This window comes from Anser cygnoides, chromosome 4 (assembly GCF_040182565.1).
Source record: "Anser cygnoides isolate HZ-2024a breed goose chromosome 4, Taihu_goose_T2T_genome, whole genome shotgun sequence".
Classification (NCBI taxonomy): domain Eukaryota; kingdom Metazoa; phylum Chordata; class Aves; order Anseriformes; family Anatidae; genus Anser; species Anser cygnoides.
In genome coordinates this window covers 49,403,442-49,427,500 of record NC_089876.1, presented here as the reverse complement: position 1 = coordinate 49,427,500, position 24,059 = coordinate 49,403,442, and the positions used below count along the sequence as shown (strand labels likewise).

At 35.4% G+C, this 24,059-nt stretch overlaps 1 protein-coding gene across 7 annotated transcripts in view; it reads right to left on the bottom strand.

Moving 5' to 3' along the window:
• The window catches only part of GRIA2 (glutamate ionotropic receptor AMPA type subunit 2), a 94,313-nt gene that overhangs the window by 7,833 nt on the left and 62,421 nt on the right, over positions 1-24,059 (bottom strand). For 4 of the 7 annotated variants that reach the window (XR_007166121.2, XM_048071829.2, XM_048071830.2 and 1 more), the window contains exons 7-12: positions 22,004-22,171; positions 21,609-21,713; positions 20,782-20,892; positions 19,407-19,613; positions 18,525-18,895; positions 14,444-14,642 (exon numbers count right to left, since the gene is read on the bottom strand). Coding sequence is in view for 6 of the 7 variants with exons in the window: in XM_048071829.2 (XP_047927786.1) it covers positions 14,444-14,642; positions 18,525-18,895; positions 19,407-19,613; positions 20,782-20,892; positions 21,609-21,713; positions 22,004-22,171 (1,161 nt within the window). In the remaining variant the exon portion in view is untranslated. Of the gene's footprint in view, positions 1-5,427; positions 7,916-14,443; positions 15,671-18,524; positions 18,896-19,406; positions 19,614-20,781; positions 20,893-21,608; positions 21,714-22,003; positions 22,172-24,059 lie in introns of those variants that run through there. The other 3 variants (XM_048071831.2, XM_048071832.2, XM_048071833.2) reach the window with 3 other exon arrangements.

Sequence of the window (24,059 nt, the reverse complement as noted above, 5' to 3'; positions counted from 1 at the left end):
GGAAGATTTTGAGGCTCAGATTTCTCCCTAGTCTCCATACGTCTGTTATTATTTAAAGTTCTGGTAGTGCTAGTCAGTAGCCGTCAGTAGCCACTGACGGTTTTCTAACATCAAAATATTCCAACTATTACCAACCAGAATCTACATGTCTATCAGCATGGCTGAAAGTTCTCTTGATCTGTTGATCAGACCTGTTGATCTACACATACTCAGTATACCCATTAATATCAAAAGGGTTGGATATACTCAGCATGACCAGAACGACTGAGAAACATAACTCTGTGCTGAAGGCACAGTGGATTTCTTGGATTCTTAGAATATCTGCCATATTGTGCATGCATTGTTCTTGTTCCATCCAAGACAATACTAAAATTTATGATTCTAGAAACTAAGGAAATCCCTAAAACAAACAGATAAGAAGAAAACCCAACAAAACACAACAACTTTGACAAGCCAATTCACAATGTAAACTATATCTATCACTATGTACTATAAGTGAGCATTAAAATTTAATAATATACTTTTCTCTCCCTTACCTGACTTACCTGATACATAGCTGGGTAGATGAATAGCGCCTCTCAGACAGTAAGTAGCATTCCATGCCTGAGAATTCCATCTGAAGATCCACGTCAGTTAAGCTATTTAATGTTTGGGCAACTCCATCAACATTGCCAGAATTTATAAAGAAAGTGTAAACCCTAAATGCACGTATACCAAAGTTGGTGTCTTTCTATCATCTGTTCCCTGTATTCACTTCACTGAAAGCAAAGCTACAAGTGTTTACCACTGCATAGTACTCAATCTTCTCCTTCCTTAACACACTCAGGCTTGGAATGAGAAGTCCATAACCTCATATGAAGGAGCTCAATCTTCCCTGAGTTTTCACTCCCCACACCTACCTTCTAATTCAACACAGATACTCCATCCCTTTCCAATCACTGTCAACATTCATTTGGCAACACATATCCAACTTCCTACACAGGATTTACAACTACAAACTAAGCAAGGGACATCTAGCTTCCAACAGTGGTATAAAAATGATTACAGCGATATTTAATGTTCATAACTTGCTCTATAAAGGGGAAAACTAAAAGCTAGACTAATTCAGAACTGTCTTAAAGGGTTCAGTTCAAACCAAAGCAGACAAAATGCTTCCAAGTACCTGTCACCACAACTTTCATTACAAGGCATTTGAATCCCATGTTGTAGAAGAGAAAAGGTTATGGTGACATTTAAAACATTGTTTTCTTATAATAAGATTCAAATACTAAATAAACAAATATATTTCATTTAAGTTAGGCTACTGTCATGAACAGCTTCTAAAATTGACTTAACTGCCTTTGCTTCCTTAACTATGTTGCCTCCTGGTTTATTAAAATGATCTTTCACAGGTGTATATATGTATGTTATAGATGTCTAGCAAAGTCTGTTCAGCTTTCATCATTCAGCCTCAATAAAATGCAGCACCCCATTTCCCACTGTCACTTGACTGAGATCTGATTGTAACAGGTAGGTGGAAAGGATGAGGGGAGTCGCATTACAGACCGAGGGGCTGGTGCTGGACATCTGAATTGGAAAATGCATAAGGAACAGATTCTTCAAATGGTCAAGTGCTAAGAAGAAACCTCCCACTAGATGGCTCACAGGTTCCTTGCCATATCATTGAAGGTAAAAATACCTGATCCAGCAACCACAGAAATAAAAATCGGTAATGAAAAACATCACCAGAAAATAAAACTCAGGATTTGCCACGACTGCAGTCTTCTGCAGCCATGGACACTGAAAAGAAACATTACGATGGAGTTCACACAGCTGATAGTCTTAATCCCTACCTAGCCCTTGAACTTGTCTTGACTTCTATATATATATATATATATATATATATATAAATGAAAGAGCAATGACATACAACCCAAGGAATACTTGACTTCTAAGGTTTTTGGTCTGATTGCTACACAGAATTCTTACTAGCAAGACTTTGTTTTCAGCACATTATTTCCTTCACAATTTTTTCCTCCCCAGAAGCTGTATTTTATACAAAAAGGCAGAATTAAAGGATGTAGAAAAGGACAGTGTTCAAGACCTTCGCCTAGTATTCTGTGCATACATATGCATGTATTCAAAAGGTCAACATTATCTGCTTGATAAACAAAAGTATGCATGCTTATCCTATGCACATATCATGATTCAAAAACATTTTGAAATAGTATCAGTAATGCACGCTTATTTAAATTTGGCCCATGTTATAAATGCCTGTATATTTTATTTCTATAAAATTTATCTTCATCTCTTTAAACTGCACTTGGAAAAGCACACCATCATCAGTAACAGTGAACTACACAACGTGGAAACAGAATTCTTGTGAATGTAGGGTGCCCCATGTGCAAGTTGGGCTTTTGTATTTTTCTTATATACTTTTTTTTTCTGGCACCAAAAAAAAGGAAGAACAGCAGTACTCCATTAAAAAACAAAGGCATGTAAACTCCCGCACCCCCCCCATTTTTTTTACCATGCTATCCAAACAATGCAACCAGTGTAGATGGCTTTATTATTTGACTACAAGAATATTAAAATAATATGCACTGTTCTTAATGTGGTTCGTTGCTATTGCTACATGACTCTCCAGTGTATATATGAAATGTTAAAAGCTAATAGCAACTTTGTTATTACAATCATTACCAATGTATAAGCACACGACCCTAATATTCACAATGAATACTTTTTGCATTATTTACCATTTCTAAGAAAATACAAAATACCTAAGAAGTTACAAGTTTCTTTTTTCTTATCATGTCACCACTGCATATCATGACTATGAAAATTACTATTACGAAGTACACATCCCATTTACATGTAAAATACATAAAATACCGCCTCCATTAAGAAACTCATTAAGAAATTGAATTATGGAAATCTTTATCAAATTAATTGTGTGTTTTGTGGGTCACCAGATGTCTTTTCCATTTTTTCATTCAAAGACCTACTATTCTTAAAATGGGGTGTTGTAATTAGTATGTCATTGACAGAAATAGCTCCTCAGACTACCAACGCTCTGCTAGGTGATGATCTTGTACTGCAGGAGCAGAACTGTAATTCTCAAATATGGTCTGTGTAAATATCTTGTTGACCTTCCATATTGAAGGACACGAATCAATATTGTCACGGACTACAACATGTAACAACAAATGAATCTTGCCAATTTCATGACAAAATCAATTCATACTCCCACTCCCCCCCCCCCCAAAAAAAAAAAGGAAAAAAAAGAAAAGAAAAAAGGTCAAAACTGTTTTTCAGCCTTTTTAATTAACTTAAGATTAAATATTATTATGTATTTTAGAATACATAACTGTACTTATACTGTGTGGCTACTGAGAGTAAATAAAAATTCAAATAGATTGAAGGTCTACATTTTGTAATACACTGATAGTTTTATTCTTTATTGGTAAAATTAATGTCATCTTCTTTAGGTGCAGTTTTACAAGCTTTCCAGTTTCCCTAAACTAATTGAGCTACTTGAAGTATCTTTAATACGTATACTCTTATTAAAAGAATTGTAAAACATTCTAAGAATGTATTCCTCAAAAGCCTACTTATAATAATTTGTACCAAGAATCCACATATGAGAAGACAATATATGAACATGGAAGACAAAGGCCTTATGTCATCCTCACATTCATGTGATTTAAAGAATTAATTGTTCAAGGAGGCTTGTCTTACAAGGTATGTTAGTATTAAAGTTTCAAGAGCATTTAATCTGTTAAAATACTTGCTGAAAGGACTTCTCCTCTGAGATTTTTTACTAAAGTAAATTCAGTTTCAGTGGAATCTAAATTCCTCCCCATCATTCAACACATTCATAAAGTCAAAGAAGACTATTTAAATTTAAATTTGAAAGTCTGAAAAACTCAGATAAATGTCATGCAAACTAATTTCTATGATGACACCTAAATCAATGTGTTGTTCTTTGAAGTGCTGGTCACAGGGAAAATCTCCTGTCCACTCCAAGAGCTAACTTCACCGCACTAAGCCTACAGGGACAGCCATAATACTGCAGCATAATACATTGCAGTATCTACTACTACAGCTTTCTTACACCACTGTATTAAAATTGCAAATTTTAAGTAGGATCTTGATTTGAGTGGGGGAAACCAGACAACATAAAGGAAACAGTACGTAGTTTAAACTGCAGAAACATCAAAAAGCATTGGATTTTCCAGCCTCACAAGTGAAAGCAGTTGGAGAAAGGAAAGTGTCTGCTGTGTGGTGGAAAGACAAAGAAGACAAAGAAAGACAAAGAAAAATCTAGGTATAGAAACACAATCTAAATGCATAATTAAGCTTTCTTTTTTTTTTTTTTAATGTAATGGAAGAATAATAAGTCATGCAAATGAGGGTACAGAAATCATCAAAATGAGTTAGATGCAAAACAAAAAACTTATTGCACCTATATGGGGGTGTTGGTGGTGGAAATAAGCTAAATCCCTAAACACAGAAGCACTTTCTTAAGAAATAGTAGATTTTGTAGTAAACTGCAGATGCCATTATGGAAGTCTAGAATCAAATATACTGTACTTCACAAGAACAAAAAACCATTTAAAGCAACTACAGCTCTTTCAGTTTGAAGTACAGCATGCCATGTACAGTTTCAGATCACATTTCATAATGAAAACATTTGAAGATAGAAATAACCTGTATCTGTAAGAAAAGAAATTGGGTTAATCAAAATGTATCAAGCCAGATAATGAGAAATTATTTATTTGTTATATATGAGAAGTGAAAAATTCTGAGCGTTTGGATGACAGAAATGAAATTAAACTTTCCTGTTCAAAAGCATGGTCCAACACTTTCGGACCAATAAGAAAATCTGCAATAAAATGAAAGCCTTTCAGTTGTGTAAAAACAACACAAAAAGGAAGGTAAATCACCACGTATCAGCAAAATGATTACTAGCAAACAGTTTGATACCACTGGGAGAAAGTCATTTCCAGAAGAGACAGGGAAATATTAGTGCCTTTGTGCAAAGCATTGCTGAGATCTCAGCTGGCATACAATGTACAGATCTGTTCACCCACACTCAGGAGCAATTAGTTTGAACTAGAACATACACACACAGAAGAGCTATGAGATGAACAGGGACCCAAATATCTGGCTTGCAAATCAAGAGTTGTTTTAGTTGACAGAACTGAAAGCTGAGAGGAAAAAAAGAAAAAAAACAAAAAACAAACAAAAAAAAAACCAAAGAAACCACATACTTGCTCTGTATTTATGCATCAGGAAACTAAACACCAGGAAGAAAAAATATTAAAAAACATATATAAATATATTTAATTATTAATGTACTATAACACGACAGGATATAAAAACACTCACATTGGAAAATAAAAGAATGTTTCTAACCATCACAGGAATAATATTATGGAATTATCTGCCCTTAGGAGTAGCACAAGTGAAACAAACTTTAATACTTATTTTAATGAGTATATCAAATTATAAAATAAATTACACATCACTGGAGAATCTTCAAACTGTACTGCTGTAAATTCATTGTACCCAGCACAAAATTATCTAGTGCAGAGCACAGCCTGGTTAGAACATCTAAAAAAACTTAATGAAAACTTGAAAGAGAAGATCAAGGAGTAATACATTTCTTTCATCAGACACAATTTGTTCTTACCAACAGGAAAGGAAAATTCTACTAGACAAGAATGCATTTTCTTTGTAATAAATATTATGAAATAATAATTTGAAAATAAGCTGAGTAATATACAAAACAAAGTTTCTGAAGCACTACAGTATTTTGGTCAACGGGCTTGCTGAGCTGTCCTCAGAACAGCAGGATTTTGGGTAATGTGGACAAAGAAACAATTTTTCCTAGATAATAATAAAGTAAGATGCCTGGAGGAAAAAAAAAAATAAATGAAGTGTTAATTACTTCATTCTTTATTTTCAACTGAATTTCTAGAATGGCCTAAATCAATTCTTTTGTTTGTTGCACAGATTTAAGGACTCTGAAAACCAAGAAAATGTAACTGAAAATGAACCTCTTGAACCCTCTAGACCTCAAAAAAAGTATAACCATTTTTTCACTAATATGCTTTTGGATGTAAATGAAAGTCTGTCCATCATCTCAGTACTTCAGTGAAAGGCCTATTTCTTCTGTCAAACTAATAAAAAACAAACCAATATTCTCTAATTGTATCTCTTTTCAAGGATTCATGACATGTCAGTTCTATAATCTCTGCCTTTTCATGTAGAGATTACAGTTGATGACAGAAGTTACATATGATTTCATAACTGAGTCTTTAGTCTCCATCACCTCTTGAACGCTTCTATGGAGCTAGTCAAAATTTAACAGTGAAATATGTTCTGTGTAATTCTTCTGTATCTCAAACAATAAAAAAGGAAGCTGAAGTATGATTCATAATTGTTAACCTCTACTTTCATTAAAAAAAAGTCTTTCTTCTTTTCTCCCTGATTTTAGAGTTTTCTTGTGTATTTTTAGAAGCTTGAATAATATCTTGAGTGTAAAGACAGATCAAGGTTCACAGATAGACTGCCATATGCTTTTAGTCTTTTTTCATAACTTTTTGTAACACAATTATCAATTTCAAAAGTTAAAGAACTATTTCAAAGTACTCATAAATCTAGAGGCACTAGACTGTGTTGAAGATCTTCAGAAAACACAAGAATCTTCAGGCCAATTTTCTTTGCCTCCCAAAAGACAACACTTTTTCACAAGAAATGACTCAGGGGAAGCATGTCAGCTCTTCTAATGTTTGTTGCTGGCTTTTCACTATGAAAAGGACTTCTTTATAAGACTGTATGGGTTATTATACTTCCATCATTTTTTCCATGACTAACTTTTCATTCCAGAGCTCTTGCCTCCTGCTTACTCTGCTCAGTGAAAGCAAAGTAACAATTTTTTTCTAATGGAGCAATTCTGCTTGCTTTTCATTTGACAGAGGAACAATTCTTAAGGGCTACCAGAACAGAACAAAACAGATTGGTCTGTCCATCTCACACTGTTGGTTTGAACATACATACATATAAAAAGTTTTTAAATAAAAACTAGTGTACGCAGAGAGAAAGTAAACTAGTCTTCTTATTGCTCTGCACGTCACTTTTTCCTTTTGAGATGCCTTCTGACCTCACAGACTAGTTGCAATTCATCCTTTAAAGTGATAAGAAGGTATATTGACTGATTTCATTTTTCTACCAGTTTTATACATATTTTTGATGAACGATGGGCAAGCAGCAAAAAGATGACTGAAGTTTAAAAGGAATTAGCTTTGTGCCATTTTTTTTTCATTTTGGTATTCATTTTCAATAAGCTTCCAAGCACACAGAAATCATGGAAATGTTCTGCTGAATGTTAAGCTTGTGTACTTACACAGCTGTACTTTGTTTCTTTCTTCCACTGCTGTAGTCCGTAAAAATTCAGCATGGAACACTTACAAAGTTAACACATATACACATTGCTTTAAAATTAATTTCTGCAGTGTTAGGTGTGCAGCAGTCTGTCTTCTTGGGTTAGTGACTTTTTTCCCCTCTCAAAGTTCAATCATGTATCTTGGCTAATACAGACACGAACTGCATTTACAGCAGCTGCTCAGAAAACATTGAAGGTAAAAATACTTTGTGATTGTAGATAATGTCAATAGTACATACCGGAGAGATGAAATTTCACTGACCCACCATTTTGCGCTCCATCAAGTAGTATCTTCTGTCTGACAACTGTAGAGATGATGCACGTGTACCTGACCAACTGAAATGATCCTTGGATCTTTCAAGCTGTGCTTTGCAGTCCTGTTCATGTTGTCACCATTACAATCCACCTCTGATTTGAGAAAAACGTGTACTTCTGGAAAAGCACAGCCACACACAATTTCTTCAATGTTTTGCCCGTTACTTCAGGCTGTAAACCCAGGAGAAAATGCAACCACAATGAACTACAGATCTTTACTTAGGTTTTTAGTTGCACCAAGAACTCTAAAAGCACTATTTGTAAGACAGAGCCACTAGTAAATAGCAGAAGTGACAAATACCCCAGCTCAGTAAAAGAACTCTGAAGACTTAGATTGTACTTGCAGTCCTGCTAGTAGCAACTTTGAGAATTCCTGAGGAAAACTACATGTTCTAGCATTTACAAATATAGAGAGTTAAGAGACCTAACTGATCTCTAACTGATCTGCCATTGAAGAAAATTTGTACCTATAACATTATTATTATTATGAAGTAATATTTTGCTGCTGACTTTTGCTGTCATTACCACTCACCCCCCCACATTTTTTTTTTCTTTCTTCCTTTTAATACTCCTAAGACCATTATTTCTGCGTGGTATTTTCTATGCAGGATGTACCAAGCTTCTGCTTCTTGTCTTGAAGCAGCAGCAGGAATACTGGACTACATTTTCTGTTCATCCCTTTTTCTCAGTTATGATTCTTGATTCAGTGCCAACCGACGCTCTGCTGTTGGCAGGAGTATGTCCAACTAGTGTATGGTCATTACCTGTAAAGCCAGGCAGCATGTACCTCAAAAAGCATAAAGTGCCAAGGCAATATGTGTTTGGTCGTGAGTGCCAAGGCTATTATCTCTGAGTCAAGTGATATGGACTAGCTTATATGCATACTGCCATACTGCCTGTAGGTTGTGGTGACCCACTATTTCCTCCACCGGGGTTTTTCTAACCTACATCTGGATTACTCTGTTCACCCCACATTGTAGACACTGGTGCCAGACATGTCCACTGCAGACATGAACCAACATGTATTTAATGTAGGTGACTAGAATCCTGACACAAACAAGCTAATGTGACAACCCTGACTTGCCCAGGCTAATGTAACATCTCAACAAGTTCATGTTATTTAAGCATTCACAGAAGCTGAACAAAGATTCAAACTCAACTCTTTCACATCATATACATAAATTCAGCTATTCAAAACAGAAGTTTTCAGCTAAGTTTAAACATTTAGCTTATTGCCAAGAACTCCTGTTTGGAAAATAAGAAACAAATATATCCTTAGGGTGATTCATTCCATCTTAAAAACAGCAGGTAACACAAATGAAGCCTTTTACTCTTTAGAAATACCTTCTTCATAGAGAAGAACAGAAAAATACCATAGTCTAGAACAATAACTTCCACAAAATCAGAATTGGATGAGATAAATTCATTTTCTCTTTCTCTCTGTAGGAAGAAGTCAAGACGAAGGAATATGGAAGAACAATCACTGAATGCCCTCAACACATTTTAAAGGAGACAGAATATTGTTTGGATTCATCTAACATCAAATACTTTAACAAATCACTGATGATTCATTCAGAAAATAAAAATGCTTGCCAATGAAACTCTGAAAGTCAGAACAACAAATGTATTCATAGATATTGTAATCAATCTGTGGATATTCCAGGAAAAACAAACAAACAAACAAACAAACAAACAAACCACAAAAGTTGAAGACAATGAATTTCTTGAAGTAAATTTTTGACTGAATAATTCACTCGGCTCTAGCAATGGCACATTCACTTCTTGGTTGCTGCAATACTCTGAAAAAATTCCTGTTTACCTGAAGTGTTCCACAGGTAAAACCATGAACTGTTTTATAGTTATATGATATTTCCCTTATATGATAGGTAAGTAGATATAATTTGACTGTGTTTGTCTGGATATTTTAAATTAAATTGCGGGAAAATGTACACTCAGTACTTGCTTCAAGGAATACACTTGCTTCAAGGCAGCAAGGTTTTGCAAGAAGCGAATTTAGAAACTAGTTTATGAATGTTATTACCTTTTCAGTCTCAACCTATATGGTATGAGTCTGATCAAATTAGCACTTTATAATTAGGCAAACCTTCGAGTCTTATCACAGTTTAAAAAAAAAAAAAAAAGTTGTCTCATATAAAATCTTAGAAGTCAGCAATTATTTCTTCTTTTGTTTTAGCAGCTGCTGAATTTCATCTTATACACCTGACAACAGGTAGCAGATAGCAGGCTACTGCTATCCAGTAACAGCTCTTCCTCTCTCATTTCTGGCATACTTCACTACTCATCTAACCCACCTGCTGCAAGGCATATATGCCCACTGCCTTAGCTGCTCACAAAATTGAGCTGAGGTGCTGCCCTGTGTGATATTCAAGTTTTTATCTTTCCTTAAAATTTGTCTATGAACATGGAAAGCAACCCAACAACAGCGTGTTTTTTCTGTACTGCTTCACATCCATGGGTACTGGATTCTGTCCAATCTTCTTCATCAAAAACCGAAAATCTCTGAAGTCAGAGTGAATTAAAAAGAACAACTCCTGTGTCATGTGTCTCTGCGTAGCTCATGTAACCTCCTTTATATTTGAGTTCACTTGAATTTAAAGTCAATGTGTTTATATAGTTACATGTTGTTCAATCTGCAAGTATTTGTAACAACTTTGGGTGCACAGAAACCAAAGTCAAACGCATAACCTTCAGAAAACCGAGCAAGCAATTTTAAAGAATGTTTTCTTCTCCTTTCAGTATTTAAGTTGTTCTTGTTAATCAAATCATTAAAAGAGGTAATTAATTCACATTAAGAAAACTATAACATTCAAAGGTATCAATGGTTAAATGCTTTTCTAAAGTAATAGCTTCATCACTGACCATTATAACTATTTTCCTCATCAGCTCACATATTTCACTGGGATTCCAGTATGTCAGAGATGCCCTGATAAGAAAAACCAAAAACAAACAAACAAACAAACAAACAAAAAACACTATGGCCTCATGTTCACATAAAGTAACTCTAGTGCCTGTATTTACTGACTGAAAATTCTTCAAGCTAGAAATCAGGCATGGATGTTTGTTTGTTCTCCAAAATGACACTGTAGTTCACAATACAGATTAAACTTACTAAACAGCAAACCCTGATGAGGAAAGCATTATAAGGCAGTGCTAGGCACACTGACACTCTCTTCTCTTTGTCTTCCTACTTTCCCATTGATAGTAGTGCTAGCAAGATGTCACCTCTTCAGCTCTATTCTTAAGAGACGACAATAATAACCAATCTTCTTTCTCCCTGCCCTTCTATATATATCACCACGTGCAACATCTTCTTGCCAACCTATTGGTCTCACTGGCTGAAAAAGAACAGGAAAGTGATTTGATGCTAGCAAGAATCAAATAAAAGGTGATACCTTTTTAATGTTTTCTTATGGTATCACAAAAGAATCAGAAGCGTTTTCTCCTGCTCTCAGACTGAAAAGCAGATCACTTTGCTGAAGAGCCAGAAACTTAAGTTTTTCCTCGAAAACAAAGTACCAGACAATTAATCTTCCTCATCTTGATTCTTTCTTCTTCCCAAATCTACTTTTACCAAAACAGCTCAGTGGTCTGGCATTTAACGTGCTTCTTCAAAACCTCTCAACTTTTGAATGTGCTGTTTAATTTAGCATTAAACTACATAATTCATGAACTCCTCTACTTACCCAGTTGCCAAATGGAAGGATCTCACATTCACTTGTGTGATTTACTATCACAAAACATGTTTTAGTAGCAAGGCAAATTCTATTTACTGTTCTTAGAGTATACAATAATCCCTACTTTTATGCTGAGAAACGAGGGCTCTATTAGTGGTGATTTAGATACAATACACATTCCACCAATCTAAAACAAACTTAAAAACAGTATCAACTCTTGAAGAGAAAGCAGACTAACTGGAGAAACAAAGCTAACAAACATTTAATTGATGACAGACAGTCCATTTAGCTTGGTGCTAGAAAAATACTTATTTCCGGCTGTTCAAAGAATTTGAGTCCTAATTTCAGGTCACATCCACTCCAATCCATTTACTGCAGAGAAATACTGTAAGTGAAATTTTAGTCTTGTTTGTGCTAGAGACTGCTTTCACATTGCCTTTAGCAGACAGAGTTTCATTCTTGAAACCTGAGTTTCAGGTCTCCTAGAAAGAATTTATGACAACTGTTATTTCTTGAAAAATAACTGTGCAGGCTTAAGTAATTTAGAGCAAACAGTAGATAGAACCATTGGGCTAAGCAGTGGCATTACACATAGTGCCTCAACTCGTTTGTGATAGAAGTTGCGGAGAAGGAATTTCCAGAGGTCATTATAACCTTGTTTGTGCAGAGCAAAAGCTAACTGAACAAAAGGTGAAGAACATGCCCTCACAAGTGCCGGGTCCTGCACCTGGGGCGCAACAACCCCAAGCAGAGCTACAGGCTGGGAGATGAGTGGCTGGAAAGCTGCCTGGCCGAGAAGGACCTGGGAGTATTGGTTGATAGTCGGCTGAATATGAGCCAGCAGTGTGCCCAGGTGGCCAAGAAGGCCAACAGCATCCTGGCCTGTATAAGAAGCAGTGTGGCCAGCAGGTCTAGGGAAGTGATTGTCCCCCTGTACTCGGCTCTGGTGAGGCCGCACCTCGAGTACTGTGTTCAGTTTTGGGCCCCTCGCTACAAGAAGGACATGGAGGTGCTCGAGCGAGTCCAGAGAAGGGCGACCAAGCTGGTGAGGGGTCTGGAGAACAAGTCTTACGAGGAGCGGCTGAGGGAGCTGGGCTTGTTCAGCCTGGAGAAGAGGAGGCTCAGGGGCGACCTTATCGCTCTCTACAGTTACCTTAAAGGAGGCTGTAGAGAGGTGGGGGTTGGTCTGTTCTCCCACGTGCCTGGTGACAGGACGAGGGGGAATGGGCGAAAGTTGCGACAGGGGAGTTTTAGGTTGGATGTTAGGAAGTACTTCTTTACCGAAAGGGTTATTAAGCATTGGAACGGGCTGCCCAGGGAGGTGGTGGAGTCACCATCCCTGGAGGTCTTTAAAAGACGTTTAGATGTAGAGCTTAGCGATATGGTTTAGTGGAGTACTTAGTGTTAGGTCGGAGGTTGGACTCGATGATCTTGAGGTCTCTTCCAACCTAGAAATCTGTGATACTGTGATACTGTGTGATACAAAGCCTTCACTTATTTTTACAAAAGTAAGTTTTTTATGCTCAGGTAACCACTGGAAGCACTATTTGTGTTAAAGTGTAATTATGAAGATGCACATGAGTTTAAACCTTCTAGTTCTTCTAAGTAACCACCACAGATAGCATCTCAACCAACATTAACAAATTAGTAGCACAAAAACTACGTACCACTCTATACACATTTTTCTTTAAAACAAAAACAACAAAAAAAGCTTGAAAAATCTCTAAAGAGAAACTAATCAAAAGAACTGATCTACCCTTAGTTCACATTCTGTCCCCAGTATAGCCACAGTCTAAAAACTTTATGCTCTCAAAAACAGAAAAACATTTGTGTGCTTCTCAACACTTAGCACCAAAACCCAAACTTCATTTTTACTAGCTTACACACCTGACATTAGTTTCAGTTTAGAACAGCAGAAATGCAATCAGCACCAGGTCTTCTTACAGGACTCACTAAAATCAGAAAAAAATGCTTTTCCACAGTTGAAACAAGTATGGTTCCTATTTAGTATGTTACCAGTTAAGTAAGTGTCACAAAGCCTAATGAAAACCACAACCCAACAGTTACTACTCTATACAGTACACAAGAAAAAAATTGTGAGAAACTATTTCACTTTGCTTCCATGGCAAACTCTATTTGAAATGTAAATATAGTATTTCCAACTGTTTTAAAATACATTTTGTTTAAGCTTAACACTCTTACTATCCACTGAAAAATAAATAAAAAACAAGAAAAAAAAAGTTTTTCATACTTGTAGCACTTCAGACCCACTTCCATCTTAGAGTGCACAGACACTGCAAAACTGTCACAGCACTTTTCTCAGCAGCCTTAAGTGTCTCACTCTTTTGCTCTGATGGATTTCACCATGGTAGCTGGTATCTTAAGGGCAGCTTGAAACTCACACATTGGCAGTCTTACACATTTTAAAAACTGAAACACACTGAAGTAGAAGGCAAGGACTGACAGACTTCCAAAGACATCACTGTAATGCAAATACAATAACTGTTTTCAAAAGCAGGCATGGATTTACCACAGCTGCCAGCAGGATTGTAACCCATTCCCCATCAGTAAGTTTGAAAAATCATGTGAAATACTAAAGCATGACTGTGTACCTTCCCATGTTCCTATATACTGCATGACTATCTAAAATATAGCACAACTATCAGTCTTGTTTAAAATTGTTAATTACTTTTTTACAGCCTAGATGAATGATGTCAACTCCCTTCTATGATCAGATCTTGTTTTTTTCTTTACAGTGGAATATTTTTTAGGTAATTCCTTGCAGTCACTTTTACTTTGCATTGTTTATAACATGGCCCTTGTATTTATATATAGATAATAAAATGATATTGTAATGAGTAAACTAAAACACTTATATCTGCAAGTTAGGCTGCACATATCACATTTTTATAGCAACCTTTTAATAAAGCCCAGGGAGAAAACATTTAAAAGAGTGAAGACCTAGGTACAACAAAACAGAAATCTAAAAAGCAGAAATTCTTACCCTAAAAAACTCTTTAGTGGAGCCAGAATCTAACGTTCCATAAGCAATTTCTGTTTGCTTGGAAAGATCCTCTGCACTTTCAATGGGTGACACCATCCTCTCAACCGTCAGGAAGGCAGCTAAGTTAGCCGTGTAGGATGAGATTATGATGAGGGTAAAGAACCACCACACACCTCCAACAATGCGCCCAGACAGGGATCTAATAACAAGTATGAAATGGATTTGTAAAGTGAAATGAAAGTCCTAAAAAGGAACACATGTTATCAGTTTTATGCAAATGATGCATTATACTATAGGGAGACATTTCAAGCTATCTTGTAGTGCAGCTCTGCATACTAATCAGATGGGAAATCAATGCATACTCCATCCACTACATCTGGATTTTTGCCGAAATCAGGACTCCAGCATTTACTTTAGGGAGAATTTAGTGATCCAGTTCTTCAATGTCCTGGAAACTCTGAAATTAAACTGCTCATCTCAGTGTGCTATATTAACACATAAGCTTGTTATTCTCTCTGATGTGAATTTATGTGACACGAAGAGAATAATACAAAAACAGTGAAACAGAGCTTTCAGATAAATCAGTATGTCCTTAAAAATTTAGTCTCTTTAGCTTGCTTGTTTTCATAAGACATTCAGACGAAGACTGATTTTCACAGAACAATGTCTTATGCTGCTGTGGACAATCTATACTGAGAAATAAATAGCATTATTTGCAATAAAAACTGGCCCAGGGAATATCCATAAGCTAAAAAGTGCACACGACTTTTGAAATATACAAGCATTTAACAAACTGAGGACTGGACATGAAACAAGCAAACTGATAATAAAGAAAAATGGTAAAGAAAGTATATTTTTATATAATATGATGTTTCTAACTGCAGCAGGTGGGCTCTTATGGATCTTTGTTTTGCATCTCCTGCTCAAGAAGAAAGAAGAGAAGAGAACTCAAGAAAATATATAAAACAGTATATAACTAGAGAAATTCACTGATTGTCAATACTGAAAAGCTGATAGAACTATTGATACTGCCATCTTTGTCAAACTTACCATTTTTGAATGATCTTTTAAAGTTTGAAATTACTTACTACTTTGTTTCCAAACAAGACATTATAGGAAGGAGTACATAATCTTTGGAGATGTACTTAATTATTTGGCAGAAATGTACATGTAGTTAAAAGTCTAGCATTGCAGTAGCTTAGGTATGTACTGACGTGTCTCCTCTACCTATTAAGTAAACAAATCACAAATCATTCACCCAGCTTACAGTATTGTGAATGAGATGTCAAACTTCTGATACTATATATATAGCAAGAAATAGAGTATAGGTGTAATTATCTATATGCATTTCAAAAGTATGCTTTAATTTTAAACACAGTAGTCATGTAAAGCTGATTTATTAAACTGGGAACAAAAGTAAATGGAACCAATTCTGGACAAGTCATTTTCACTGTCATTGTAAAATATTTCTGTGGTAATTCAGACATGAAAAGATTTATTCCATGTCACTATAGACCCACTAAGTCACTCCACTACATGAAAATCAAGTTAGATATGGGTCCAGAATATGTTATTAAAAAGGGCTACAGAAAAGACATTATTTCAAGTGCTTTCTAGATTGTAATGTGTTCTGTAAACATGCTTTCTGTCACCTTTGAAAAAAAAATCTTATTTTGACATGGAGGTAATCTGAAAATATAATTCTACAATTCAAAGACTGAATTATATGATAAATATACATTTGCAAGGTAAAATCTATGACTGTGCATTTAATACCTGCTAATGTTATGGTACTTTTTATTGTATTGATATCTACTATAAATGATAATTCATACTCTTCAAAAACACATGATCTGTAATCAAACAAAACTGCTACTGACCTTGTAAAGCAAGAATAAGCTCAATACCAATATAGACAATATGCTCCCACATAACATTTTGTAAGTAAAATTTTTGTGGTGCCCTTTGTATTCAGAATTTTCTGATAAGGTCTGTCCCAGTTAAATAAACCATTTCTTTTTTTTGTGTGTATTTTGAAAAAAAATACAAAGTTGTATAATTATACGCTAGCATGAACCCGCACTTGTATAAGTACCTCATACATCAGATCATTAAATACTAAACCAATTTTTTGTGCATAATTACCTTGATTTGTTCACCATGTTTTGCACTTAGAAAGGTATTATATATTAGTACTGAGAGCACAATCCCATATAAAAAGTATCAGGAAAACTTTGCTGTATATTACCATTGTCTCCTCTGTGCCATCCATAATGGCAACGTTGGGATTTTTTTTTGCAGACCAATTTCCAGATGGTCCTGTCTTACTCAGCACCACTTCTATTTCAGAGTCAGGAAGCCCTAGCTACTTGGTAATTCTACAATTCTTACAAGGGTAGTCACCCTTACTAGAGAAATGATACTACTACAAATATTTTGCTAATGTTTGAAGAGATTCCTAACCACATTTACTGAAATTCATTTGCAGGGAGTTCATATTCCCTAGGGAGAGTTTTGGTGCAAGAACAAAAATAACTAAGGTGTTTGCAGCCCTTTTCTATTTTCATAATAAACTGAGATAATATACAAACTAAATGCTTTCCTCAAAATGTGTTTGTAATGAAATAAAGTGCTGTTAAACACTTCACCGACGATAAATCTGTCACTTGAATCTCCAAAATAATTTCAGTTTCATGCACCTTTTATGATGGCCATTTACTATCATTTTTCTTGCAACACCTTTTAAATGTTATTAAACAATGCACAACTGTCATGTTTTAATAGTCAGTAAAATGAAAAAAAATATTGTAATTCAACTATGGCCTTGATTCAATAAAAATAATTTTGCAGCTAATAGAGGACTTTGTAGACAACTAAACTTGTAAAGTATATAATCAATACAAAAACCCAATATTAATTTTATCTCTCTTCACCATCTCATTTCTTGCATACAGTTCTTAATGTGTTACGTGCCAAATCTATCACGTCTTTCGCCATAACTGCAGCCATCTTTCACTGTGTAAGTTATATATGAAGTTCTCTCACAGAGTAAGTGCTCTGCTATGTCTGCAGCAGCAGAGCTTGAAAATCTGTCATTGCCTTTCAAGATGCAAGACTTGGATATAAGACTCTCCTTCCATCTGATTTATCTGCACAACAGCCACAAGACTCACTGGAAATTGAACTATGTCCTGTTTTACTTTAGGACACTGAGAAGAAAGTTAACTTGCTTGGTATAGTTAGGAAGGTCTTTTGATTTTATTTCCTTAAATCCAGTTGCCCTATTTCACTTCTTACTACAGTTCCTTCAAGCAGCAAGTAGTTATTTATCTACCTACTTATCACTTTGCTGAATCAAGGCTAGGTCCACTTGCGCACAAGGGAAATAGAATATTTAATGAGCTGCAAAGGAATTAACTTAAGTGCTTCAGAGTTGTCCCTAATAACGTAGGTGAAAATCCATGAGGAATTAAGCATTTATAAACTGGAGCTTCAAATTCATTTTAGCAACTTCCTTTGTGACTTATATAAAACTAGGCCATAGAAAAACAGCAACGTTTTGCAACTATTCACAATAAATTAGAGCGATCACATGACTTCTATTTCAATTCAAGGCTCTCCTATAGAAAAAACAGTGGATTAATAACTGTGTTATGATATGTACTGAGTTTTAGTGGTAAAGTGATGCCTGTGTAGTTCATGACTAGTACATTACCCTTTTTTCCCATTACAGTTGCTGTGAACCAAATGCAATGTCAACTGTAAAATGGGAATATGCAGCAAAAACACGGTACCCCTCCAAGACGGCATGGAATGATTTGAACCTTATGCATTTTACAGTCTCTACATGGTGTATACAACTTCACTTGGCAAATACATGATCGACATTAAGACAGTATCGATCAAATACATCATTACCTTTTGTCAGAGAGAACTGTCTTTATTTCAAGGACTTTTGTAATTTTGGAATGGAAGAAATAAACTATAGCAATGATTTCTTTCCGAGTGAAAATATATGCACCATGAACCTCCTCTGGCTGAGACCAAAAACGCACAAAGTTGAAATGGGCGAGTAACCAACCTTGGCGAAATATCGCATCCTTGCTGCATAAAGGCACCCAGGGAAAACCAGAGACTATTAAATATCCCAAATTCATTAGTTGATTCATTAGTTTGCGTTTCTCTTCCATCTTCAAATTCCTCAGTGTGCCACTCGTATGGGCTAAATCTGCTGACCAGGAATAAAACTACACTGACCCCAATGTAGGCAAAAACAATGCACATCCAGATTTCATACGCTAATGGATCAAGAAATGAAAACACTCCTGGCTTGGACTTCTGAGGCTTCTTGATCATTATGGATATCCCCAGACTCATAAACGGCTTTGAGAAGTCAATCACCTCTTCTCTCACCAATGTTATAGTTAATGGAGCGATTGCAATATCGGCTTTCTGTAAAGGAAAAAAAAAAAAAAAAGCAAATAATAGATAATATAACGATCAGAGCAAAGAACAGTTTAGTTTGTATTGCATTTCATAAATGCAAAACAGGACAGTAAACACAGTAGCAACATCCTTTTCATCAAAAATGTCCCATGGGGAATTTCAGAAATTTTTAGTTGAAACTCTTCTTACTGAAATACATATAACCACATGGTTGACATATTCCAAGTTTCCTTATTTACACATGCCCTTTTATAAATGTGTGGCATTTAAAAATGTTAGTAAAATCCATTGGCTGGTCAGGAGGATGAAATATGCACTCATTTCCCTTCCAACTTCATTTGCATATAAAATCTAAATCCATGCTTTACATTTAACGTTTTTTGATACCAAGACAAGCTTTTGATTCTCTATCATAGGAATTATACATTTTTCAACTACTCTAGAGAGCAAACTAACCCAAATCCCATATCCCTCCATCAGTAATTTTTAATGGCTTTATTATAAAAGATGTTCTTACCCCATAAACAAGTTCTCCAACCATCCCATTCCAGATTTTCGTGTCTGCATCCCTGGCCCCATACTTGCCATCCCCCACAATTGTGAGCTTATACTTGAATCCACAATGCTTAGCAATTTCTGTAGCTAGGTCCACACAATAGCCCTCATATCGATCATTTCCTTCAAGCATTTCATGATTTTTCTTCATCATAACATATGGGGACTCCTGCACAGAAATATCTTGCTTTAGTTACTTTGTAAAGAGACAGATGCATTAGTTGCATATTTCACAGATTAGCAAATTTCCTTTTACATATAATAAAAAAGACAAGATAACATCTGAATCATACGTGCTACATATGATTAACATATGATTATGTCAGTTGTTAATTATCAATGTGACGTGTCCTGTAAAAAAGCATTTAAAAGCTACATTCTCCACAGTCATATACAAATAACAATACTTACAGGCATAGTGATTCCCAGCGGTATGTTAATAATGGTCATGAATGTTAACAGGAGTTATGCATTCAGAGAAGAGAGAATAATTTCCAAAATCTGTTTCTTTCTCTCTTACAGTTTGGATGGAAGAAGGCAAAGACATTTAGTTGCTTTTTTTTGTTGACTTAATACAAAATTTCTTCCTCTTTCATAACTACATCCCTTCCTGGGAAAACACTTCAGGCTCTCCAGGCTATATCTTTATTGAATTATTACACACGAAAACAGTTAACTACAAATATGCAGTGGAGTTCTATCATCAGCAAAACTAGTTATGGCTCATACATTATATTAAAGGAATCTACCTCCCTCCTTGCTCAACAGTTACCCAACTGGTTCTTGCATCCAGTGACATTTCTATGCTACTCTGTGACTTAACCAAACCAATAAAGAAGCTTTGCAATTAACAGAAAAATGCTGCTATATAGCAGTACATAACGTTATTTTTTAAACAACTACAACATAACTTTTAATGTTTTATCTTACACTTTAACAGTCCACAGTTCTGGATGCTACATTTCTGAAGTTTGAAAAACAGTCTCTGCTTGGCAAAATCCATTCTCCAATAAGCACAGCAACCAGTTAAAAATCAACACTATGGCTCTGCCATTTAGACAAAGTGCTCTTCTTTGAAAGCAGGTATTTCATTCCCATTTTCTGGCCTAAAAATGTTAGCTTTCTGGGATATTCATTTCCTTGTCAATGTCTGCTACAGAAGAAAACCGCATACTGAACGACATATCCTTAATTTCCAATTTTTCTTTATGCAACATAATGAGTAACATGTCAAAACCTCAAAAAAATAAAGAGACATTATATTTAAACTAATATAATCAGGAAAAACAAATCACTGTAGGACAGGCTGTCTTTTGACAAAATATGAGGTTAATTACCAAAATAGTGGTGACAATAATAGTCTTATTCTCTAGTCCTGAAGATTCATTTCCAAGAGGGCCATCAAGCGGATTCACAACCATTTTGTCCACTTCACTCCAATATCCAATCTAAAGATTACATGGATAGGATGCACAGACACCAGTGAATATGAACTTTCACAGAAAATGTAAAACATATTACTACTATGTCCATGATTTATGCTCATAGAGAACTATTTTAGCTATAGATCTATCAGTGTAAATATTTCTATTTATAGTTACTATAACAAATATTAACAAGAATGAAGTTCTTTGTTCACATTAATTTGTCTAATTTAAGTATACAATTTTCATTCAAATATTAACAAGTTTTAGTAGCAATATCACCAACTGTAGGGTTGAATGTGTTATGAAATACTCCAGATTAGGAAGACATGATAAACTGGCTTTTCCTGAAAGGCTTGGAATTAGACCAGAAAGACAATCACATTTAAAGAAACATCACTGAAAAGCTGTATTCTACATTTGTCATTCAGAAGCATCTCTCTTCTGTTAGCAATTACTGACTAACATTCAGCATTTCAGATGAGAAAGCAAAACGTTTAATACACAAAACTGAAAGGAAAATATTCCCATGTAGTACTTACCAGAAATAAAAACTCCTATTTATTAGAAAGAAGTAATACATATCTTTACTTTGTTCTGCAAGACCAACATAGAATACACCTTTAAATAAACATTACGACAAGTCATGCTTTAACTCATCCACAGTGTTTCATTACCTACCTCAGATGTTGCTTAGCATGGTAAAACCATTAAAGACACTGTAAGACAATTCAAATTACCTTCCGAGGACCAGTACTTTTGAGTTCCATGACGTTTATCGTAAAATTGATTCTTTTTCCATTCTGATCAAACTTTATATTCCCTGTTAGACCTTCCACCTGAACCTATATAGATGAAGATGAAAGTGGTAACAGAATTAATTTTGTTCCTTTTTAGAAAATGTATTTTGTTTCCATAAATAATTACTTATTTTTCAGAAACATTCAGTTTAGACACTTTTCCAACGTATCTTTTACCCAACGTATCTTAGTAAAGGGACTCGTTCCTGAGGAGTTAACTTCCACATTATTCCCAGCAAGATCAAGGCAGGTTAGGAGACTGGAAGGTTCTTTTCAAGCATTTATAGAAGATTTCACACATACACTCATCCCAGCATTCATTCTAGGGAAGCTACCTGTTTTAATGCCCTTTCTATTTCTACACCATGACCCCAGGGTACAGCTGGATTTGCAAGACAATCTCCAGCATTTCCTCTTCTGGAGATCTCAATCCTCTGTTTACGCAAATTACGGAAAGCTTCTGTCATCACTTGAACAGCATCATAGGTCAGAGCAGATGTATACTGAAAAGGAGTGAAAATAGTTCATTAACAAACAGCTTCAGTTTCAGCAGACCTTCCAACCCTCTCAATCCATTAAACACAGAAATATATTAAAATTAAAGACAAAAGTAAAACTTCCTTGAAATCAGACCAGTTGGGTCTGATTCAGGTTGGGGACAGTAGTAGTAAGTCTAAACTGAAGACTTATAGCTGTTTTCATGGTGTGAATTCTACTCCTTTCTCATTACAACTGTGTAACACTTCTGTGTGCAGACATAGCTAATGTCCACAGAGGTGAACAAGGGAAAAAAAAAAATAATTTCCACTATTTAACTTGAGTTAGCCTACAGAAACAAGATACTGTTCCTTTGATTATACCCTTCATGAAGGTGCATTTATATACAGATCTGCAGACCACATCTCCTCCCACATATATACCCACAAAACCAAACAATATATATTTGCATATATATGTTCTTATCTGTTAAATATAGAAGCCCAGGAGTAGCTGTTTTCTAGTATGCAATACCTTGGGCAACACCCTGAAAAAATACAGTTTTCGGGATGAGATGCCTGGAGGAAGAAGTGATGCCTCTCAAAGAACTATAGGAGAGGAAAACCCCCACATTCCTTACCTGATATAAGGAGCTTTATATTTTACAACTTATGAGCTATCAGAGAAGAATCCTGTGATCACATGCATCACAAGCTGGGGCTCAACAGTCAAAAGCAGTTATATTCATTTACTGGAAAATTTTACATCTTAACTAACTAACTGAACAAAAACCACATGTGCATACACACTGAGGACTTTGTTGGATGGGCTTTATGAGTCCAGAACATTACAATTATGCCAAATTTAAGACCCATTTTTGGAAATATGGGCCAGAATATAACTACTTACAGCCTTATGAATGAATGCAATGATCCCTATGAAGGCTATTAGATGCTGAAAATATATAAACTGTAAAGCAGTGAGAAATGATATATTGGCTCTTTGCTTCAATGGTTCAGACTTTAATAAGAATTTTAATTAGCTAGCTCAAGTCATGCAGAAGGCTCTTCTAATTGTAACCAAGGCAGTCTTTTGAATTGAGGTCATTTTCTGTATGCAACTGTTAGACCTTGGAAAGTAAAAAAAGAAAGGTGGAACTCTTTTTTCAGATGTACAAGCTTACTGGATGATTAATGTGAATTTTCTCAAGAAAGTCCTCACAGTGACTTGTATGGAAATAATTAAAGGGATCAGAACAACCGAAAAATGAAGGGAAAGTCTGACTGGAGCTGACATGACTTTCTGCTACTGAAGTAGCAGTGATTAAGTAGGGTCATAGATGAGGAGATGAGGACAGAATAACAGAGAGAAGAGAAAGGACCCTGAGTCATTTCTGGGGATTGGTTAACCATAGTACTTCAAATGTAGCTATTTGTAGTACAAAAATGTGTTGTACTGCATTGTAGCATTTTGAGAAACTTTGTATACAGCACTGCTATAAACCATCAAAATATACTTTGAGTAGCAGAGGAAATAAGACCTTGAAATTGAGAAGTTGTAGTGCTATCTAATTCAGTTATCTTATGTTTCATTTGATCCCTGGGATATTTTAGTATTTTATCTCAGAAATACAATCTCTATGTTATAAAATTAGTGCCCTGAATATCCACAACTCAGTCATATATTCAGTTTGTGTAGGGCTTTGCCTATTAATATGCATCTGTATGTATATACATCACCATGTGTAAAATCCACATGCTTTAATTGAGGTTAAATCAGCTTTAATCTAGGGCTCTTGATATATTCTCCACATATTATACCTTCATGCTGTGGAGGATGCCACGAAAGCAAACACTTCTTGCATCATTTCTTACTGCTTTAGTTGCATCTATTTTCAGCTCTTCATGGGGACTA